General features: G+C 37.8%; 1 protein-coding gene across 1 annotated transcript in view; it reads right to left on the minus strand.

The window, feature by feature from the left end:
• Positions 1-19,633, minus strand: part of SMURF2 (SMAD specific E3 ubiquitin protein ligase 2) — a 114,053-nt gene that overhangs the window by 5,281 nt on the left and 89,139 nt on the right. Inside the window, exons 10-15 of the mRNA XM_068977497.1 lie at positions 15,813-15,971; positions 10,388-10,580; positions 8,987-9,090; positions 6,595-6,709; positions 4,679-4,857; positions 3,736-3,873 (exon numbers count right to left, since the gene is read on the minus strand). Of these exons, the coding sequence (XP_068833598.1) occupies positions 3,736-3,873; positions 4,679-4,857; positions 6,595-6,709; positions 8,987-9,090; positions 10,388-10,580; positions 15,813-15,971 (888 nt within the window). The remainder of the gene's footprint in view (positions 1-3,735; positions 3,874-4,678; positions 4,858-6,594; positions 6,710-8,986; positions 9,091-10,387; positions 10,581-15,812; positions 15,972-19,633) is intronic.

The raw sequence follows: 19,633 nt of genomic DNA on the forward strand, positions 1-19,633 counted from the left end.
TGTATTGGTATTTTTTTGTTTAGTCTAAGGTTTACAGATTTATTTCCACCAAAGACCTTCCCTAATAAAAGTAAATATATTATTTTGTCATAGTATTAATCTACATTTTCTAATATCTACCTCTGTTTCATTGACTACACTAAAACCTTTGACTGTGGATCATAACAAAATGTGGGAAACACTTAAAAAGATGGGAACACAAGGCTATCTTACATGTCTCCTGAGAAACCCTTATGCAGGTCAAGAAGCAACAGTTAGAACCCTGTATGGAACGACTGACTAGTTCAGGATTGAAAAAGGCTTATGACAAGGCTGTTTATTGTCACCCTGGATATTTAAGTTATACATAGAGCACATCATGTGAAATGCCAGGCTGGATGAGTTACAAGCTGTAATTAAGATTGCTGGGAGAAATATCAACAACCTTAGATATGCAGATGATACCACTCTAAAGTGAAGTGGAACTAAAGAGCCTCTTGATGAAGGTGAAAGAGGAGAGTGAAAAAGCCAGCTTAAAACTCAATATTAAAAATTATTTAAAAAACTGAGATTATGGCATTTGGTCCCATCACTGCATGGCAAATAGAAGGGGAAAAAGGGGAAGCAGTGACAGATTTCTACAGCCATGAAATTAGAAAACAATTGCTTCTTGGCAGGAAAGCTAGGACAAACCTAGATATTTTATGGACAAAGATCCATATAGTCAAGGCTATGGTGTTTCCAGTAGCCACATACAGTTGTGAGAGCTGGACAGTAAAGGAGGCTGAGCACTGAAGAATTGATGCTTTCAAACTGCGGTATTCAATCTTAAAGGAAATCAACCCTGAAACTCTTGGGAAGGATGGATGCTGAAGCTGAAGCTCCAATAGTTCGGCCACTTGATGTGAACATCTGACTGATTGGAAAAGACCCTGATGCTGAGAAAGATTGAAGGCAGCAGGAGAAGAGGGTGACAGAGGATGAGAGGCTTGGATGGTTTCACTGATTCAATGGACATGAACCTGGGCAAACTCTGGGAGATAGTGAGAGAAAGGGAAATCTGGCATGCTGTAGTCCATGGTGTCACGAAGAGTCAGACATGGCTTGGTGACTGAACAACAGCAAAATAATAATAAATTCCAAAAATGCTCAGTATGTGGTAGGCAGACTTGATCTCCAATTTAGCTGATGTATATCTTTCCTTTGTAGATGGCAGGGCAGGTGACTATCTGTGCTTTGATAATGAGAGCTTTTGTTTAATAGTAAAGGTAAGAGCAGAAAAACTGTGCACATGTAAGCAAATTGTATTAAAAATGTGTTTGCATTGACCTAATTACTAGTTTAGTGTTAGTGTTAGTGGCTCAGTCGTGCCAGACTCTTTGCAACCCCATGGACTGCAGCCCACAAGGCTCCTCTATCCATGAGATTTTCCAGGCAAGGATACTGGAGTGGGTTGCCATTTCCTTCTCCAGGGATGAATTGCTTTTTTAAAAAAAATCTATCTTCCCGGGAAAATGTACCTCACAAACCTCAGAACTACTCAAACTCCCAATTTGTCAGGATTTCCTTTCCCAAACTTCGGAGAAATAATTCTCTAAGAAATGAGTTACTTAATATTAACTGTATCCCTTGGGGGACCTCATTTTTCCTTGTTTAAGGGCACATCAAAACTGCATACCTGTAAAAAGTTTTTCTTTGTAATTTTTAAAATTTCAAAACTATCTGATAAGGGATAATCGGTGGTAGTCGTGTCAGACCCTCTTGCCACGCCCTGGACTGCAGCCCGCCAGGTTCCTCTGTGCATGAGATTCCCCAGGCTTCCTTCTCCAGGGGACCTGACCCAGAGACTGAACCCATGTCTCCTGCGCTGCAGGTAGATTTTTTACCACGGAGCCATCTGGGAAACCCCAAGGAATAATTACTGTGTGCTGTAAACAAGAATTGAATCCTGGAGAGAGCAGTCTACTCGACTCTAGATCCTGGGAGTGACACGCTACTGAACTTCAGGAAATCCCCATTCACTCTTCTTTTGTTATTTTATTTTTTAATTGTTATCTATGTGTGTGTGTATTTTGGGGGGGGGGGTGGGGGCCACACTGCTTGACATGTGTAATCTTAGTTCCCCATCCAGAGATCAAACTTCAAACCCATGCCCCCTGCTGTGGAAGCATGGAGTGCTAACCACTGGACCATGGGGAAGTCCCTCATTAAGTTACAAATGTGTTTGTTATTAAAAGAAAAGTCATAATTTAAAAATCAACCATTAAATGTGGAGACAGAGTAAAACCCGAAAGTCCACTCTCTTACCCTCTTTCGTCTCTACTTCCAGGCCTATCACTTCCACTCCCCCACCCTAGGCAACATTTTATTGGGTAAGTGGTCTTCCTGAACATCTTCTGTATAAGAATAAAACAATACAGACTTTGTTCCAAGACATGCTTTTTAAGTGACAGCTTATGCAGAATCTTTTTTAAAATAGCCACACAATATTCTGTTATATTCATCATCCTCTTCTACAAACATTTTGCAGTTTTCAGGTTTAAACAGCCTTGTATTTCTTTAATTACAAATGTGTTTCCAAACAATAGATCCCTAAGAATGGAGCTGCATATGCATTTTCATTTTGGCAGCTGTTTTCAAATTGTTTTCCAACAAAGCTCTACCAGTGTTCACAGGCTACGAGACTGATGGGCCTCATCCATAAACCAAAACATTTTAGCCAGTAAGACCTGAGGACATATTCTGTGCAAAAAAGTACAGCAAGCACACTTCTGTGTACATATGGTGAAGTTCACACTCCTAAATTCGATTATCATAGTTTAATGCTTAGAAAAACTTTACATACCATGAGCCAAATGATCTCACTTAATATTTCTAGATTCCTCAATCAGCAGGTGATTTTGTAAAACCTGAACATTTTCTTGATTTTTTTAACAAGAAATATAGTACTTATATAATCTATATTTCTTTAATAAATATTTCTATTATATTTATATTTAATATATATCAAATATATTTCTATTTTCATAAATTAGATTTCTATTGAAAACATGTATTTCTTATATAAACCCATAACATCTTTATTTATAAGTAGGATTAAGTCCTAGTAATATAGCACAAAAGTGCTTCTGCACAGCTAGCTGTGGGAGCTCCACCACACATGACATGGCAAACCGTGTTTCCTGAAATTAGTGCCTTTGTACAGCCCCTCCTTCAACTGAACCTGGGCTGGTGTGCGACTCGCTTTAACCAAAAGAATACAGCAGAGGTGATGTTGGCCAATTTCAGCCTTGGGACTTTAAAATATCCCACAACTCCTCCTCCTGTGCTCTGGGAAACCAGCCATCCGATAAGAAGTCTGGCTACCGTGCTGAAGAGCCAGGCCTCTGAGACCACATGGGATAACCAAGGAGGCCAGCCAACAGTGAGAACCAGGTGCCAGATGGTGACCCAGCGTCCACTCCAGGCAGCGCCCAGCCAGCCAAGCCACCCCAGGTGAAACATCAGACATGTGAGTGAAGAGGCCATCTGAACATTTCCGCCCCAGCTGACACCACGCGGAGGAGCAGTGTGCTATCCCTGTCGTCCTCGATCCAAGTAACTGACCCACGGGACCATGAGAAATAATAAAGGCCACTTAATTCTGCAGAAGCCTATTCTGTGGCAGTAAGTAACATTATCTAAGCATCAATGTTTTTCTGTACCATTCTAGAACATTAAAACAAGTCTCAGGCTTAAGAAGATACAAGTGTTTACCTGACATATTCTTTTTTATTTTCTTCAGTAACGGGGATGCTCTTGCCATTTGGTTTAAGTTCATGCTGAATGATTTCACCATAGGCATTATGTTCGACACAGAAGGTGTGGTCCAAAACACCTGTGGTATCATTCTCGCTAGAAAGGAAGAAAAGGGAAAGACACATGACTAGAAAATCTAAAATTCAGATCTCGGAGATATAGTAATTGGTGAGACAAATAAAACTAAGGTAGTTTTACGACATGACAAACACAGGAACATCTGACCCTATGTTCTTGTTACTAGTTCTTAGGCCACCGTTCCTCCTAGGGGCAGAAAAGTCAAAGAGCTTTAACCTTCATAAACCCTGGGAACATTTTATTGAGCAAAGAGGAAGCCCTGGAAAGCTGGGTTTTACACAGGGAAACCTCAGTTCTGTTTGGCTTTTAGGTAAGAAGTTTTACCAGAATCTTGGTAATCCAAGTGACCAAACACCTGAGGAGCCCCACTGAGAAAGCTACTTGTGTACCTGGTAAAAACAAGCATGGCCAGTGTATCTTCACAGATGAATGACCTCCCAACAAACAGAACTAACTCTTACAAAAACCCTTTTTAATGTATGGTTTCAGCAATCATCATTTGAGCAGAAATATCTTATTCTAACACATGATAAATGGAAACAGAACCTGCATCATGTTGAGGAAACCATTAAGTGCTTTTAAAAATACAGTATACTACATTTTCCCCTTTTAAAGAAATAACACTTTTGCTAAACTTTAGGAATTTGAAAAATACACAAAAGCAGTAGTAGAAAGAGGTAAAGTCTCATATGGTCCCATCACTCAGATGAGCACCCTTCATATTTTCTGTGCATCATGTTTTATATTTCAAAAAAAGTACATCCATTTTGAAACATGTATCTTTTAAGAGCTCAGATTCTAATGAACAAGACTCAATACATACAGTATCCACACTAAACTGTTATGAAGATCTGGATCAACTAATTCCATGTCATCCAAAGTAATGGACTTCCCAAGCAACTGTTTATAGAACGGCAACGTGAAACCACCATCAATATAATGTCCATGAAACACAGCCATTCCCATTATTCGTCCAACAAAGTGGAAGTATGATAAATGTTCCTGAAATTGAAAAGTTTATATAAATATTCAAGGTAGATACTATCCAGGGAATTTTTAATAAATATGTAAGCAACACTAATTTTTTAAATAATAAGTATCAACTGAAACTCCAGTTTATAACTATTTAAGTGGATAGGTTATCATATCAAAGCTCAATGCTCATTAGGGAGAGTTTCTATAGGGCACACTTAAGATACTATACTTAGCTATAAAATATCACAGCAGAGTCAATGCCTCTCGCAAGGAAAGGGCAGTCACTGTGAAATCTACCCTCGGAAACTGAGTCTAGCCCCTCTGCAGCCTCACTAGTCTCCTGCAGATCCTGTTCTCCTCTCTCCGCCCATCTCCTGCTGAGCTGAGCTCCTCATAATCATGGCTCTGTCATTCGGAAAAGCTTTCAACTCTCTACCTCCTAGTTCTCTTGACCTACCAGGAAATGAACTTCAAAACATCACAGATTTAAGAGCACAGACTTCATGTCTAACTTGGACTAGAGTCCTGATTCTACCAGTTACTAGCTATGTACACTTGGGCAAACTGCTTAACCTTTGTAGAAATAATTTTCTATTATCTGGAAAAATGAGGGTAATAATAGTATCTAAAAAGAGTCTCTGTGGGTAGTAACATGAGGTGATGAAGCCCAAGGCACTGGACCTGGTATATGGTAAATGCTCTACAAACGTGAGCTATCATTACTACGGTGAATGAGCTGGTCAAGCAGAATCTTCACCTAAAAATCTTCCCTTTAGGAAGAATACCTAGCAAGGAACTTACCGTGCCTACCATGTTTAGACAGATTTGGTCTTCCATGATATATTGTTTTATTACTGTTGGATATTTGTATTTTAAACTTCTTTTACTTCTCTGTTTAACAATCCCTAAGCTCACCTTTAAGCCTCCCTTTTATCTTACAAATAGCACTTTTCTTTTAAAAAACCAGTACCTGTTCACTACAAAATATTTAGAAAATACAGACAATGAAAAAAAGCTCATAGTCTTAACACTCAGAGATAACCACTGTAAATATTACAGTGTGGATCTTTTCAATGTTCTCACATATACGTATGTTTACCAAAGTTGCATCATTCTATTTCGTTATCTTTTTTCCACCTAATATATTACAAATACTATCTTTACGTATCATTATCCATTATCCCACAACATCATTTTAGGGGCTCTATAATATACCCTTGTATGGAAAGATAATAGAAATACTATAAAACCAACAAATTAGTAACAGCTGCTAACTCTTGCTGAGTACTTAATAATATGTAATAGGGTTAATAACGTATAGCACTGTTCAGGGTCTCATTTAACAGTCACAACCCTTCTCTCAGGTTCAAATTATATTTTATCACTGAGGCTTAAGTCAATGAAAGTCACAAAGCTAGTTAGTAACAGGACCAGGATATGTTCTCATGTCTAATTCCAGAGTCTAAGCTCTTAACCACGTCATGCTGCTTCATGTCATAATTTAATCAGTCCCTCTTGTGGACAGCAATGTTACTTCCAGTTGGGGGTACTGTAAACAGTGATGTGGTAAACCTCCCTGGGCCAAACTGATGCATCCACTCATCATCACTTATCTAAGAAAAACTTAAAAGAGGACTTGCCAAGTCCAAGGATGTGACTTCAACAAAGACAGCAAACCTATGTCATAGACTACACTGACATTTAAAGATGAAAAAACATTGTAGGTCATAAGTCAGTTCATATCATTATAACCACCAATCATACCGGATTAACTGCAGAATCAGGATTGATCTGCAATGTATAGATATCATCTCTTGAATACTGGAAGAGGCCATAATAAGGATTCAGCATTTCATGTGACAAGAGATATAACCACTCCCTAAAAAACAAGATATGCCACAGGAATTTTTTGTTAATAAATATACTTTTACTAAGATATGCTATTAATTAATGTTAGCAAAGAAGTTTTTAATAAAACAAAATAAAGCACGAGTAACTAGTTATGTAAGATCACTTTAGAAAAGTATACTAACCCATGGAGCTCAACCCCATGCCCTGTGACAACCTAGAGGGGTGGGACAAAGTGGGGGATGGGAGGGAGGTTCAAGAGGAGATAGTATACCTATGGCTGATTTCTGTTGCTGTATGGCAGAAACCAACCAACATGGTAAAGCAATTATCCTCCAATTAAAAATTTAAAAAAAGAATAATCTACCACGCCCCAAAGTAAATGAAAACCCTTGTTTTATTATACTGAACTCATGTCTCACTCAACTTTAGGTAATTTTATGACATTTTAACATAAGCAAATATAATAATAATATCCAGAAGTACTATCAGATGCTGCAGCCCAGTGGTCTGTTACTTTCAATTGCTAAACAAATCTGTGATCCATGATAAATATAAAATGAAGGGAAGAATATGGTTTTATTTCAAAACCTCCATGTGGTCCCATCCATACCACCCTGATCCTCTCCAATCGTGGCAGTTTTCTACTAGTTTATACCATATATACCATTCATACATAACTAATTCATGTCTTATTGTTGGTATGGTTTTAGTAAGAAAATTTCACTATCCATTTCCACTGTCTGTCTTGTGTAAACCCTAGAATAACCATGATAAACCTGTAAGTGGTGAGAAACTACCAAGGCCTGTGGTCTAAGTGGGAATGAAAGGGCAGGCCAGCACTTCCTGGGGATGTTTCATCCCACTTCTTGGTTTAAGCATACATCAGTGTTTTTAAAACCTATAATAACCAGTTCTATCACCTTAAACTGATTAAATCATTTACATTTTTCAAAGTATGAAAGACCACTTCTTGTCTTGGTGAGACAGAAATACAATCTCTAGTCTAGAACTTAAGGTGACGTCCGCGTCTCAACTCCTGTCATTCCTCGGCTAGGAAAGTCATGTAAGTGATATACTCTGATATTATGGATTAAACAGGGGAATAATATAATTTTAGGAAATGCAGTGAAACACTATTAAAATAGTTAAAGGAAAACATTTCAAAGTTCTATCATTTGATGGAGTCTAAATCAAATCATTATGTTTAATACTTGAAAAGTCTATAAATTAAAAAGTGAGATCTCCAATAAGCAACTTTCAAACCTAATATGTCTTGTATTATTTTTATGCATATATGTGTTTTTTAAAGGCTTCCCTGGTGGTTCAGTGGTAAACAATCTGCCTGCCAAGCAGGAGACTCAGGTTCAATCCCTGGGTCGGGAGGATCCTCTGGAGAAGGAAATGGCAACCCACTCCAGTATTCTTGCCTGGGAAATCCCCATGGACAGAGGAGCCTGGTGGGCTCCAGGCCATGGGATTGCAAAGAGTTGGACACAACTGAGCATGCATGCACAGTGATCAATTCTAAAAATCCAAACTAAGGAAACTATCCATTTGCAAGTAAAAGGGTCACAGAAAAAGTTTACAGGTAAAAACAAGTAATGCCAAATAGCAATTATGGGACCTGGTGGAAACACAAATTTCATTTAGGCTAGATAGATTTAGATTAGGGGAGACAGAATTATCATGATGGTCCTTAAAATGTTTTAACAAAGAAGCTATAATGTTTCTGTTGCATTTATATATAGTGAATTCTCACACCTGGAAACAAAATACTTGATGTATGAATGCAGCAGAAACATCATATTGAATGTACTGAAATATTCTATGGAGAATTTATGATAGACACACATACTTTCAGACACAAACATTCCTTTAACAAGGTTAAAAAGCATGGCAACGGAAGCAAAGGGAAACAGTATTCAGTTTAGAATACACATCATTAAAATCTCAAGATTGTTCCTGACAATGTAAAGCAGAGGGAAGGGCATGTACTGAAGGAGAGAAATGGAGAGAATATCAGGCCTATAGGCCCCACCAATAGTCCACGCAGGGTTGCAGCTAGTCTTCAGAGAAAGTCGCATTGGAAGATATGATCCGTTAGGGAGTTCACAAAGACTCCACTGGCAGCAGTGCTACAAAATAACTTCATTATGAATGTATGTACTAGGGTATCCTCCACACTGCAGACATTCGGTAACACTATGTTAGAAACTAAATACCAATGAGAAGGTTACACCACAGAGAGTATCTAATTTGCAAATATAAGGATCTATTTGCCATTTACTGCCAAGTATGTCTTTACCTGGCAACCCCTCCATAGTCAAGGCCTTCTTCTCCACGAAATTTTATCATTAATCGCTTCCAGAGATCTTTTGGTCTCATTTTCATGACCTGTCGATATGATTCCTGAAAAAAATGTTTAATATACTATTATTACTAGGTGTTTTTAACTCCTGTTTAAACTCTCCTTCCCATTCCACCTACGAAACATATGTTTATTTAAATAAGGTGGAATGTGTTCAACAATCAAATCAATGGATCAACTCCAAGTGTTTGGAACCTCATGGAACTTAAAACAGATACAGTTTAATACTACTGAAATCAATTCCTTTGATAGACATTATCCTTTGATAGACATATTAAAAACCTACTAAATGCAAGACTCCATATTTAAGTCCTATTAACTACAGCAATGATACCACACATATTAAAAAAACACAATCTGACAGAAGTACCACATTTTTAAAGTTAGTCGACCTCATCCAAGTGACAGATTGCACCAGAAAGTAAAGGTAAGAAGCAGAAAGTTTCAAAGAACGTTAAGTAATTGTTAATGTGCTCCTCACTACACTGACAACTTTACATTATTTTAACATTACAAAGGGCTGAGTACAAACAAGGTCAGAACTGTTCTGAGAGAAAAAAGTTCATCCTTTGGGAGAAGGATTATGAAGTCCCCAAACATTTCTTGCCCTGGAACCCTCTAATAAGTGGGCAAGTCCCACCTTGGACCTCTTGCCACTTATTATGTAAGAACATTGAAGCTGCTATTAGAGCTATAAAATCGAGAGATAAAAGGACATACCAGAAAGGAAGATTTTCAATAAATTAAGGAAGCAGTCCAACAGTATTTAGACAAAACGATTTTTTTTATCGAACAGTCCCTTACCTTTTGGAAGAATTAAAAAATAAGGGATGGATAATATCTGTGGTCTTTTAAAATTCATGAACAAATCAGTATCTGCAATGCAGGGACCAAGCTTCACCCATCAGAACCTCTCACACTTCATCCCATTCAAATGTTTATCTTATATATGAAATCTCTCCAATACTACTGACTTTACTCCCCACAAGTAAGAAGAGAAATTAATGAAAATTCTCCCATTTTAAAGAGATTAAAGTAGAAGTCGCTCAGTCGTGTCCGACTCTTTGCGATAACACGGACTGCAGCCTGCCAGTCTCCTCTGTCCACGGAATTCTCCAAGCAAGAATATTGGAATAGGTAGGTAACCATTCCCTTCTCCAGGGGATCTTCCCTACACAGGGATCAAACCCAGGTCCTCCCACATTGCAGGCGGATTCTTTACCATGTGAGCTACCAGGGAAGCCCTTAAAGAGACTGAGTCCCAATATATACTTGGAAAACAAGTTCATCACTGGAATTTAAACTTTCTCTATTTTAAAATCAGACTTGTACGTTTACCTCAAAAATCTCTTCCCTGGAAACCTCAATGCGGCAATGGCCAGCCTGAGGCTGTTGCTGGGAAAGTTCCTGCCGCAGAATCTTTAGCTTCTGAACTAGGTCGCGCTTGTACCGTGGGACTGTCAGACACTCTGTGTCATCAGGGCACAACGACACCACCTGCTGCTGCTGGTCTTTCAGTTGGTTCTGCCGACTACAAGTAAACAAACATTAGTAAAGAATCTTTTTTAAAGACTGCAATTATACATTTAAAATAGCACTGCATGCTAAACCGAGTCTATATTATTTCGAGGCCTTATTTTAGTCTTAGCTTGACATTTCTGACAACAATAAACTGGCTCCAGAGTTTATTTCTTAGAATTTATGGAAGTGGACAATGAGAGTTTTATCCAAAAAGCTTTATACAGCTGCTGAGAGCAACTTTCTCAAGTACTGTTTCCATTTTCCTCCACTCAGTTTACCAGCTCTCACTTCAAAATTCAGGCGCATGCCAAACCCTGCGCCTGTTATCTCGAGTCTGTCTCTCTGAAAGAGACAAACAGTTGGAACTGGCAGTTTGGCAGGACCCCTTCTCCTATGCATGCTACAGTCTAGACCACAGGAATGTGGGAAGTCACAGAGAAATGAGCACTTTACAAACAAGTCTAAATGCTTTATAAAGTGACTATTTTTCTTTTCTTTCCTTCTTTTTTTTGGGGGGGGGGGCATGCAGTGTGGCATGCAGGACCTTAGTTCCTTGACCAGGGATCAAATCTGTGTCCCCTGCAGAAGAAGCATGGAGTCTTAACCAGGGGACCACTAAGGAAGTCCTTATCTTTTTACTGTGGTAAAACATACATAAAATTTACCATTTTAACCATTTTTAAGTATTACAGTCATTGGCATTAAGTACATTCACATCGTCTCTTATGCTAAAGTGACTTTGAACTGCATATACAGTTTACCACAAATACACAAAAATAATCTCCCAAGTATAGCAGAAACATAATTTTTAGAAGGCACATTGCCTAGAGATACATTTATTCTGACAAAAATACTGTAAGCTGCATCTAAGAATTTTTTTTAAAGAATCTTATGATATAATGAATGAGTTAATTTCAGTAAACTGTCAGGAAATAAAAAGTCACGTAATTCACAATTAATGTCTATGCAAATGCGGAATGATTCCGTTGGAATCTAATTTCACATACAACAGACAAGAGTATAATCTTCTAACCTATAAGTAAAGGACAATGGTAGCTATGAGAAAATAAAAATAACTTTCAGTTCTCTAACAAATCACTCAAACTTACTTTACATATAATGGTTCAATAGGTAAAGGCCCAAATTTATACGTAGAACACATAACTATCCAAAAAAACGCAGCTTTGATGAAAATGACAAATCACCATTTATTCTCATAAGCATTGTAATAAAGGTGTTTTTTGTATACACACACATATATAAATCAAAACAGAATATATTAAAAATACTCTTTAACGTATTAATCCTATCCCAAAAAAAGAACTTGGGTACACAAAGTTAAAGATACAAAACTTTAATTCAAAGTGGATCAGAGACTTCACTGTAAAACCTAAAGCCAAAAGCCTTAGGCGCCAAAGCACAATCCGTAGACAAACAAATGGATAAAATGAACATCACTTAAATTTCAAGAACCTTTACACTTTTCAAAAGACACTGTTAAAAAAATGAAAAGACAAGTCACAGTCTAGGAGAAAATCTTTCTAAAGCTTATAGCTGACATAAAACTTGTATTTCAAGCATCTAAAGAATTCTCAAAACTCAAAAAAACTCAGTTTTTTTTTTTTAAAAAGGAGGCAAAAAATTTCACCAAAGAAGATATACAGATGGAAATAAGCCCATGAAAAGATGCTCAACATCATTAGTTACTACAGGAAAGCAAATTAAAACTTCATGAGAATTCTGTAAAGCAATTATCCTTCAATAAAAAATAAATTAATTTAAAAAACTTAATGAGATACCACTATACATCTATTAGAATGTCTAAAATTAAGATTAACCATAGTGAAACTCCAGTACTTTGGCCACCTCATGCAAAGAGTTGACTCATTGGAAAAGACTTTGATACTGGGAGGGATTGGGGGCAGGAGGAGAAGGGGACGACAGAGGATGAGATGGCTGGATAGCATCACTGACTCAATGGACATGAATCTGAGTGAACTCCGGGAGTTGGTGATGGACAGGGAGGCCTGGCGTACTGCGATTCATGGCGTTGCAAAGAGTCGGACACGACTGAGAGACTGAACTGAACTGAAACCAAGTGTTACCAAGAGCAACTACAACTCTCACACACTGCTAGTGGGAATGTCAAATGGCACAATCACTTCGAAAGACAATCTGGCAGTCTCTTCAAAAGTTTAACACAAATCTGTCATATAATGCAGCCTAGGCATTTATTTATCAAAGAGAAGTGAGAGTGTATGTCCACAGAAGGACTTAAACATAAATGTTCATAGCAGTTTAGTCACAGCCCCAAACTGAAACAATCCAAATATTCATCAGCAGGTAAACAGATTCATAAATTGAGGTCTATCCACACAATGGAATGAAAAGAAATGAACTATACAGGCAACAACAGAGATGAATCTCAAATAATTACGCTGGGTAAAAGAAAACAAAAGAGAGGACATATTGTATGAATCCACTTATCCAGAACTCTAAACACTGCAATGTATAGTGATAGAAAGCAAATCGGTGGTTGGCTGAAAATGAGGTGTAGACTGAACTGTGTCTAAGTAAGTTGAGGGCGTAAGCCTTAGCACCCCTGACTTTGACCTTATTTGGACACAGGGTCTTTGCAGATGTACTCAAGTTAAATGAGGTCACACTAGATGAGGGTGGCCCTAAATCCAACAGACTGGTATTCTTATAAGGAGAGGTAAACTTGGATCCAGAATATAGGGGAGAAGCTGTAACATATTAAGATATATACTTTGGTCTTTGTCCCCAGTTACTGACACAGAACTCCTAAAATGCTTGAAATTTCCTGAATGACAGAGGTGACAAGAAAAGTGTATTCTGTTCCAATATTTGGTCTTTGTCCCTGGTACAAGACACGGAAGCTCCTAAGTCCCTTAGAAGTTCCTGGGTTTTGGAGCATTCTTTGTTTCAGTGAGGTGACTGTTACATAGTTGCAGGATGGGGCCTGGTCGCAGGAAAAACCAAAGCTTGATGACAAGCCTAGAACTTTCAGTGCCAACCCCCCCTCCGCCCCCCGCCGCACAGCCTCTGGGGAGCGGGGAGAGGAACTGGAGACTGAGTTAATGATCAATCACTCCTATGTGATAACATCTCCATAAAAACCCCTGAATGCTGGTGTTCAGAACGCTGGGTTGATGAACACACCGCAGGTGCCCCGAGGATGAAGCACCTTGCAGGTAAGTACATGCAAGGCCCATGTAGCCCCTCTCTCCTGTCCTATGCCTCTCCTGTCCTATGCCTCGCTTCCATTTGGCTGTGCCTGAGTTACACCCTTTATAAAAAAAACTGGTAACAGTAAGGAAATAATCTCCCTGAGTTCTGTGAGCCATTCTAGTAAACTGCTGAACCCAAGGGTCATGAGAACGCCTTGACATATAGCCAGTTGGCAAGAAATATGGGAGGCCTTGTTGAAACTGAGCCCTTCACCTGTGAGGCCGATACCAACTGGGCGGCATTAGACTGAATTCAAGTCCGTAGATAGGGAGAATTGAAATGTTTGAGGAAAAAACTCCCACACTTGGTGGCAGATGTTTTGTGGGTAGACCAGATGGCAGAAGGCCAGGTGAAGACAAGGAACAGACTGGAATAATGGTCCCACAAGTCAAGGAACAGCAAGGTTTCTGGGAACCAACAGCAGCTGGGAGAAGGGCATGGAACTGATCCTCCTTGAGAGATTCCAGAAGGAACCAACCCTGGGCCAGCCTGGCTCTGAACTCCAGTCTCCAGAACTGCCAGAGAATGAACTTATACTATTTTAAACCACCTAGTGTGTAGTATTTTGTTACGGCAGCCTCAGGAAACTAGAAAAGGGGTGGGAGGAGGGACCACCAAGAGGCTACAGAGAGGCAGGAGGAAACTCTTGGGGCAGTGGATACGTTCACTATCTCCATTAAGGTGAGGGTCTCACAGTATATAATATGTCAAAACAAACTGCACACAGAAAATATGTACAATTTACTGTGTGTCAATTAAATTTCAACAAAGCCAATTTTAAAACAGTTCATCAAAAAAGTCTACAAATAATAAATGCTGGAGGGTGTGGAAAGAAAAGGGAACCCTCCGACACTGTTGGTGGGAATGTAAATGGGTGTAGCTACCACGGAAAACAGCATGGAGGGTCCTGAAAACACTAAAATGGAGCTACCATATGATCTAGCAATCCCACTCCTGGGCATGCATCTGGAAAATATGAAAACTAATGCAAAAAGATACATGCACTCCAATGTATACAGCAGCACTATCTACAAGAGCCAAGACAAGGAAACAACCCAAGTATACATACTCTCACACACAATGAAATATTACTCAGTCATAAAAAAGAATGAAATATTGCCATTTGCGGCAATATGGATGGACCTTGAGAATATCATACAAAGTGCAGTAAGCCAGAGAGAAAGACAAATATTATATATGATACCACTTATATGTGGAATCTAAAAAATAATATAAATGAATCTATACACAAAGCAAAAACAGACTGACAGACACAGGAAACAAATTTATGGTTACCGAAGGAGAAAGGGAGGGTGGGGAGGGGTAAATTAGTAGAATAGGATTCACAGATATAAACTGCTACACATAAAACAGACAAGCAACAAGGATTTACTGCAGAACACACGGTACTATATTCAATATCTTATATAACCTATAATGGAAAATAATCTGGAAAAAATATATACATATAACTGGGCCACTCTGCTATACACCTGAAACTGACACAGTATTATAAATCAACTATATTCTAATTAAAAAAAAAAAACCAGGATACATCAAGCCCATTCACAAAGATTTGTGAAAGAGACTGTTTCAGTCCTGCAAACGGGAAAAAAGGATTCAAGCTGAAGGACAAAACTGACAGCAGAAAGTCCTCTGGGATGGATTCAACTCTCCCAGAGCTAGTTCTAGGGCACTTGAGGGGTGGAGGGGAGAGGGACACAGCAGCCTGTCTCTGCAGGTGTACTGGGACAAACCTCTGACACACACTCTTTTCGTAACATTTCAGGGCAGGTTCCTACTTAAGCACAGTTGGGATTAAAATATCCAAACATCAGAGTAACATTTGGTATACCCATAAAATTATGTTCAACAAAAATAATTTATAACTGAAGAGAGAAGCCATTCTATCACATTTATTACAAAAAGCATCTATCAGTCTTCTTTTGTTGAGACTCATATTTTAACATGTATTATTTTTAAAACTTACTTTAAAACTAAATGCAAGTTAGCAGAGAGCCGAGGATCTGTAAACTGTGTTGTTCTGTTGTTATGGTCAACGAAATAAACTCTGCCTGTTGCTGTATTCCGGATCTCCCATCCAGGAGGCAATGGACCAAGCTCTTCACAATTGATGTTGCTAAGATCCCTGCAAAAACAAATATAAAATAAAAAATACCTCACTGCTGGGCCTGCTGAGCCAAGCAAGTGTAAATGACACAGAACAATTCCATGAAGTCTGAGAAAATGTATTGTTTCAGAAACTTGAGATGTTGAGCTGGAATCTTTAATTCCCAGTGGTTTAACAAACTTGCTTATTCAAAACCCAATCCATAAATGGCTCAGAAACTTATCACACAGCCTATATTTTTAGTGAGTTCATTCCTGGGTTTTAATATAATTCAGGTTTTAAATTAATATAAAAGCAATCACAACATTTGCCAACAGAAACTGTACTTCAATACTTGTCTGAAAAAACATTGTTTTCCAAATGTCAGTGATATAAGGAATTACATGTTTTCTAAAATTTCCCTTCAATTATTTCTTTACCACACCATAAAATCTGTGTAAATGTTCATTCCATGATTAATTTTAAGCTCTTCAATAAAGCAAAACTGGACATATTATTAAAATTATGATCCTGAAAATAACTACAGCATATGTTTTAAAGGATAACTGCTCCATTTTGAATTGTAAAAGCTATAAAGCTAGTGAACGGAGAATCAGTTTAAGACACCTTAGGAAGAATGTTCTAAGATTCACTGCTATGTAAAAAGCAACTAAAGATTTTTAATGGAGCAAAGACCCCTGTTATTATATCATAGGCACGCTCACTCAGTCATGTCTGACTCTGTGACCCCATGGACTGTAACCCACCGGGCTTCTCTGTCCATGGAATTCTCCAGGCAAGAATACTGGAGTGGATACATTTCCTCCTCCAGGGGATCCTCCTGACCCAGGGACTGAACCATGCATGTCTCCTGCATTTCTTGCACTGGCAGGCAGATTCTTACCACTGAGCTACCTGGGAACTGTGTTATTATGTCATACATTCTATTATATAGGACAAAGATTTATAGGACCTTAAAGAATGAAATAAAAGCAGCATATCTATTATAAATTTGAACTGTAGCCAATAATTATAATGACAAATCTCATCAGTTTTCCTGAAATAACCTCTTCTTGGTCCTAGTGAAAATACAATGATGGGCACCCATAGATTTGTTGGAACAGTGATTTCTGACCTGTGCTTACAGAAGCCCCAGAGATTTTTCTGCTTCAGAACAACTAAATATTGGAAAGAAGAAACTATTTTGAGACACTGCTAATCTTCAAAAGAGGCAAGGGAAAAAGTTCCAAGAATCCTCCTCAATTTTTTTTTAAGTGAATTGAGCTGGAGCTGGTACCTGAGAGGCAGACAGGTAGAGTGCGGGCTGCCAAAGAGCAGTGATCAACTGAGAAACAGCCTCAGGCCAGAGGCAAGGTTAGAAAAGGAAACCTGGAACTGCCCCACTGAGAACTCAAAGGCAAGATGAAGCGATTCCAGGGAAAACTCCTCAATTCTCACTTTAGGTTCACAGAACTCCAACCAATTAAAATCAAACTCACAAAGATCACCAAACACTTCATTCAGAAAGGAATTCATGGTGACTGGGAGTCAGCAGAAACAAAACCACGGAATTAGATCCCCAAGTACTATCAGAGATCAAAAAGAATAGCTATGATAAGCAGTGTTAGAAAAAAGTAATAAAAGGGAACAGTTACAGAAACAAACTATCACTCAGAGATTAAGAATGAACAGATATCATTTTATTCAGCATTTCATAGATTTATAGTCATACATGGAAGAACTCTGAAGAACTGATAAGAAGCAGCAAACTGTAAACACTCTGTGGAACTGGGACGTGATTAAAGGAAGATGGTATGGTATCAAGACTACATAGTATGCCACAGAGTGAACAAAGCATCGTTAATCATTATTTTAAAGGGAAATACAAAACATTCTGAAATGGGACTTCTCAGGTAAATCTAAGTTTACTGGGTATCTTTAAATAAAGCTAGTCTTAAAAGTGTCTGCATTACACTATTTTATAAATGTCTTTGACTGGTAATATTTTAATGGAATCTAAATATTTATAGTCTGCTTCGATAAAAGATTCTCCATACAAAAGACATTTATTAAAGGAACTTCCTGAACAAAAGATATATATTTTAAGATAACACTTTGGAGCATAGAGACTAAAGAAAAGAAACACATAATCCAGAGCATTATTTCTTAAAGTCATTATTCAATATTCAATATGAAATATTCTTAAATCCTTATAGAAACCCCTTACTCATTAATGAAAAACTGACACTGTTTCCTTAGGAATAAGAACGTATTGCCAACTGCGGTGCCAAAATCTCTCTCAATTCCAACTTCTGATGCCGGCTTAGCATACTACTCTTTCAACAGGCAACTCAAAATCAACTTTCACACTACTGTAAATTATTTAGTTTTAAGATTAATTTTTCTTCTAAACATTTCCTTACAATGACTTTAATTTTATAGAAAAGTTCAATATTGACCTTCAACTTGATAAACAGAACCCAAAGCACTTCTTTTAATAACTTCTGTAATAAAACTCTTATTTCTAAAAATTAGGCACTTGGATTTTTTTCAGTGAGCTTATTAATAAAACAAAAATTTCTTTTTTTTTTTTTTAAATCAACAGCTTGTATCATGAACACACAGAAATGGCCACCTTGACACAATCATTAATGATAACACATTTCCTTGGCTGCCACTCTCAAAAGATTCTAATTAAGCTCTATCACAAGTAAAACATTTTGGGAATTCCTTGGCCAATTAGGCAGTTTTCACTGTTGGGGCACAGGTTCAATCCCTGGTAGGGAAACTAAGATCGCACAAGCCACAAACCAAGGCCAAAAAAAAAAAAAAGTAAAACATTTTCATTATAATAGCTTTATTTATAAATAAATACAGTATCAAAGCCATCCAAAATCAGCTAGTCACATCTGTTTTTAATTAAAAAACATGACTCTTGACAGAGCTCTGAGTACAAACTTTATGCAGAAAAAGATGTAACTTTCCATAGGACTTTTTAAAGAGAGGAATGTTGTATTTAATATATAAAATATCCTCATCTTATAAAGGTGTATGTGCAGCTTACAAAGTTGATTTAGAAACTCACTTAGAACTCGGCCTTTTTTTTGCAGCTTCAACTGGACTGCTTGGCACTCTCCATCAGTTCATTAGAAAATAATTCAAATAGCTAGTGGCTTAAAATGCATTATTTGATACTAAAATGTACTAGAAATTATGTTAAACTACTGAATTGATTTTGTGTCATGTCATTTTCTTGAAGTTAAAAGATTGCTAACATTTTGGTTGGTAAGTGCATTCAACAATGACTGCAGTTCAAATATACAAGTTTTAGCATTTAAAATAAATTTAATTTCTTTTAATTGAGTTATTTCTCTTCTATTTTAAAACCTGAAGATTGATTATACTTATGTAAAGCTAAAGTAAACAAACCTTTAAAAAAAAGCCTAACCAGAAATAAAAATATCAATTTACTACCCTTAAGAAAAATGTTTTTGTAAGGTTTCCATGTTTCCCCCAGGTCATTTTTCAAACTCTTAAAAGACTCATGTTTCTGCCTTGATTTCTTTAAGGGGGAAGGGGAGAGGAACCAGGGACTGGTTGGGGGGCAGGAGGTAGGGCACTGGGATATGCTTGCAGAGAAGTTAGAACTTTCAACTAAATGTCAAACTGAAAAGATGATCCGAAAGAGCCAAACTTTTACT

This window comes from Capricornis sumatraensis, chromosome 8, assembly GCF_032405125.1.
Source record: "Capricornis sumatraensis isolate serow.1 chromosome 8, serow.2, whole genome shotgun sequence".
NCBI lineage: Eukaryota > Metazoa > Chordata > Mammalia > Artiodactyla > Bovidae > Capricornis > Capricornis sumatraensis.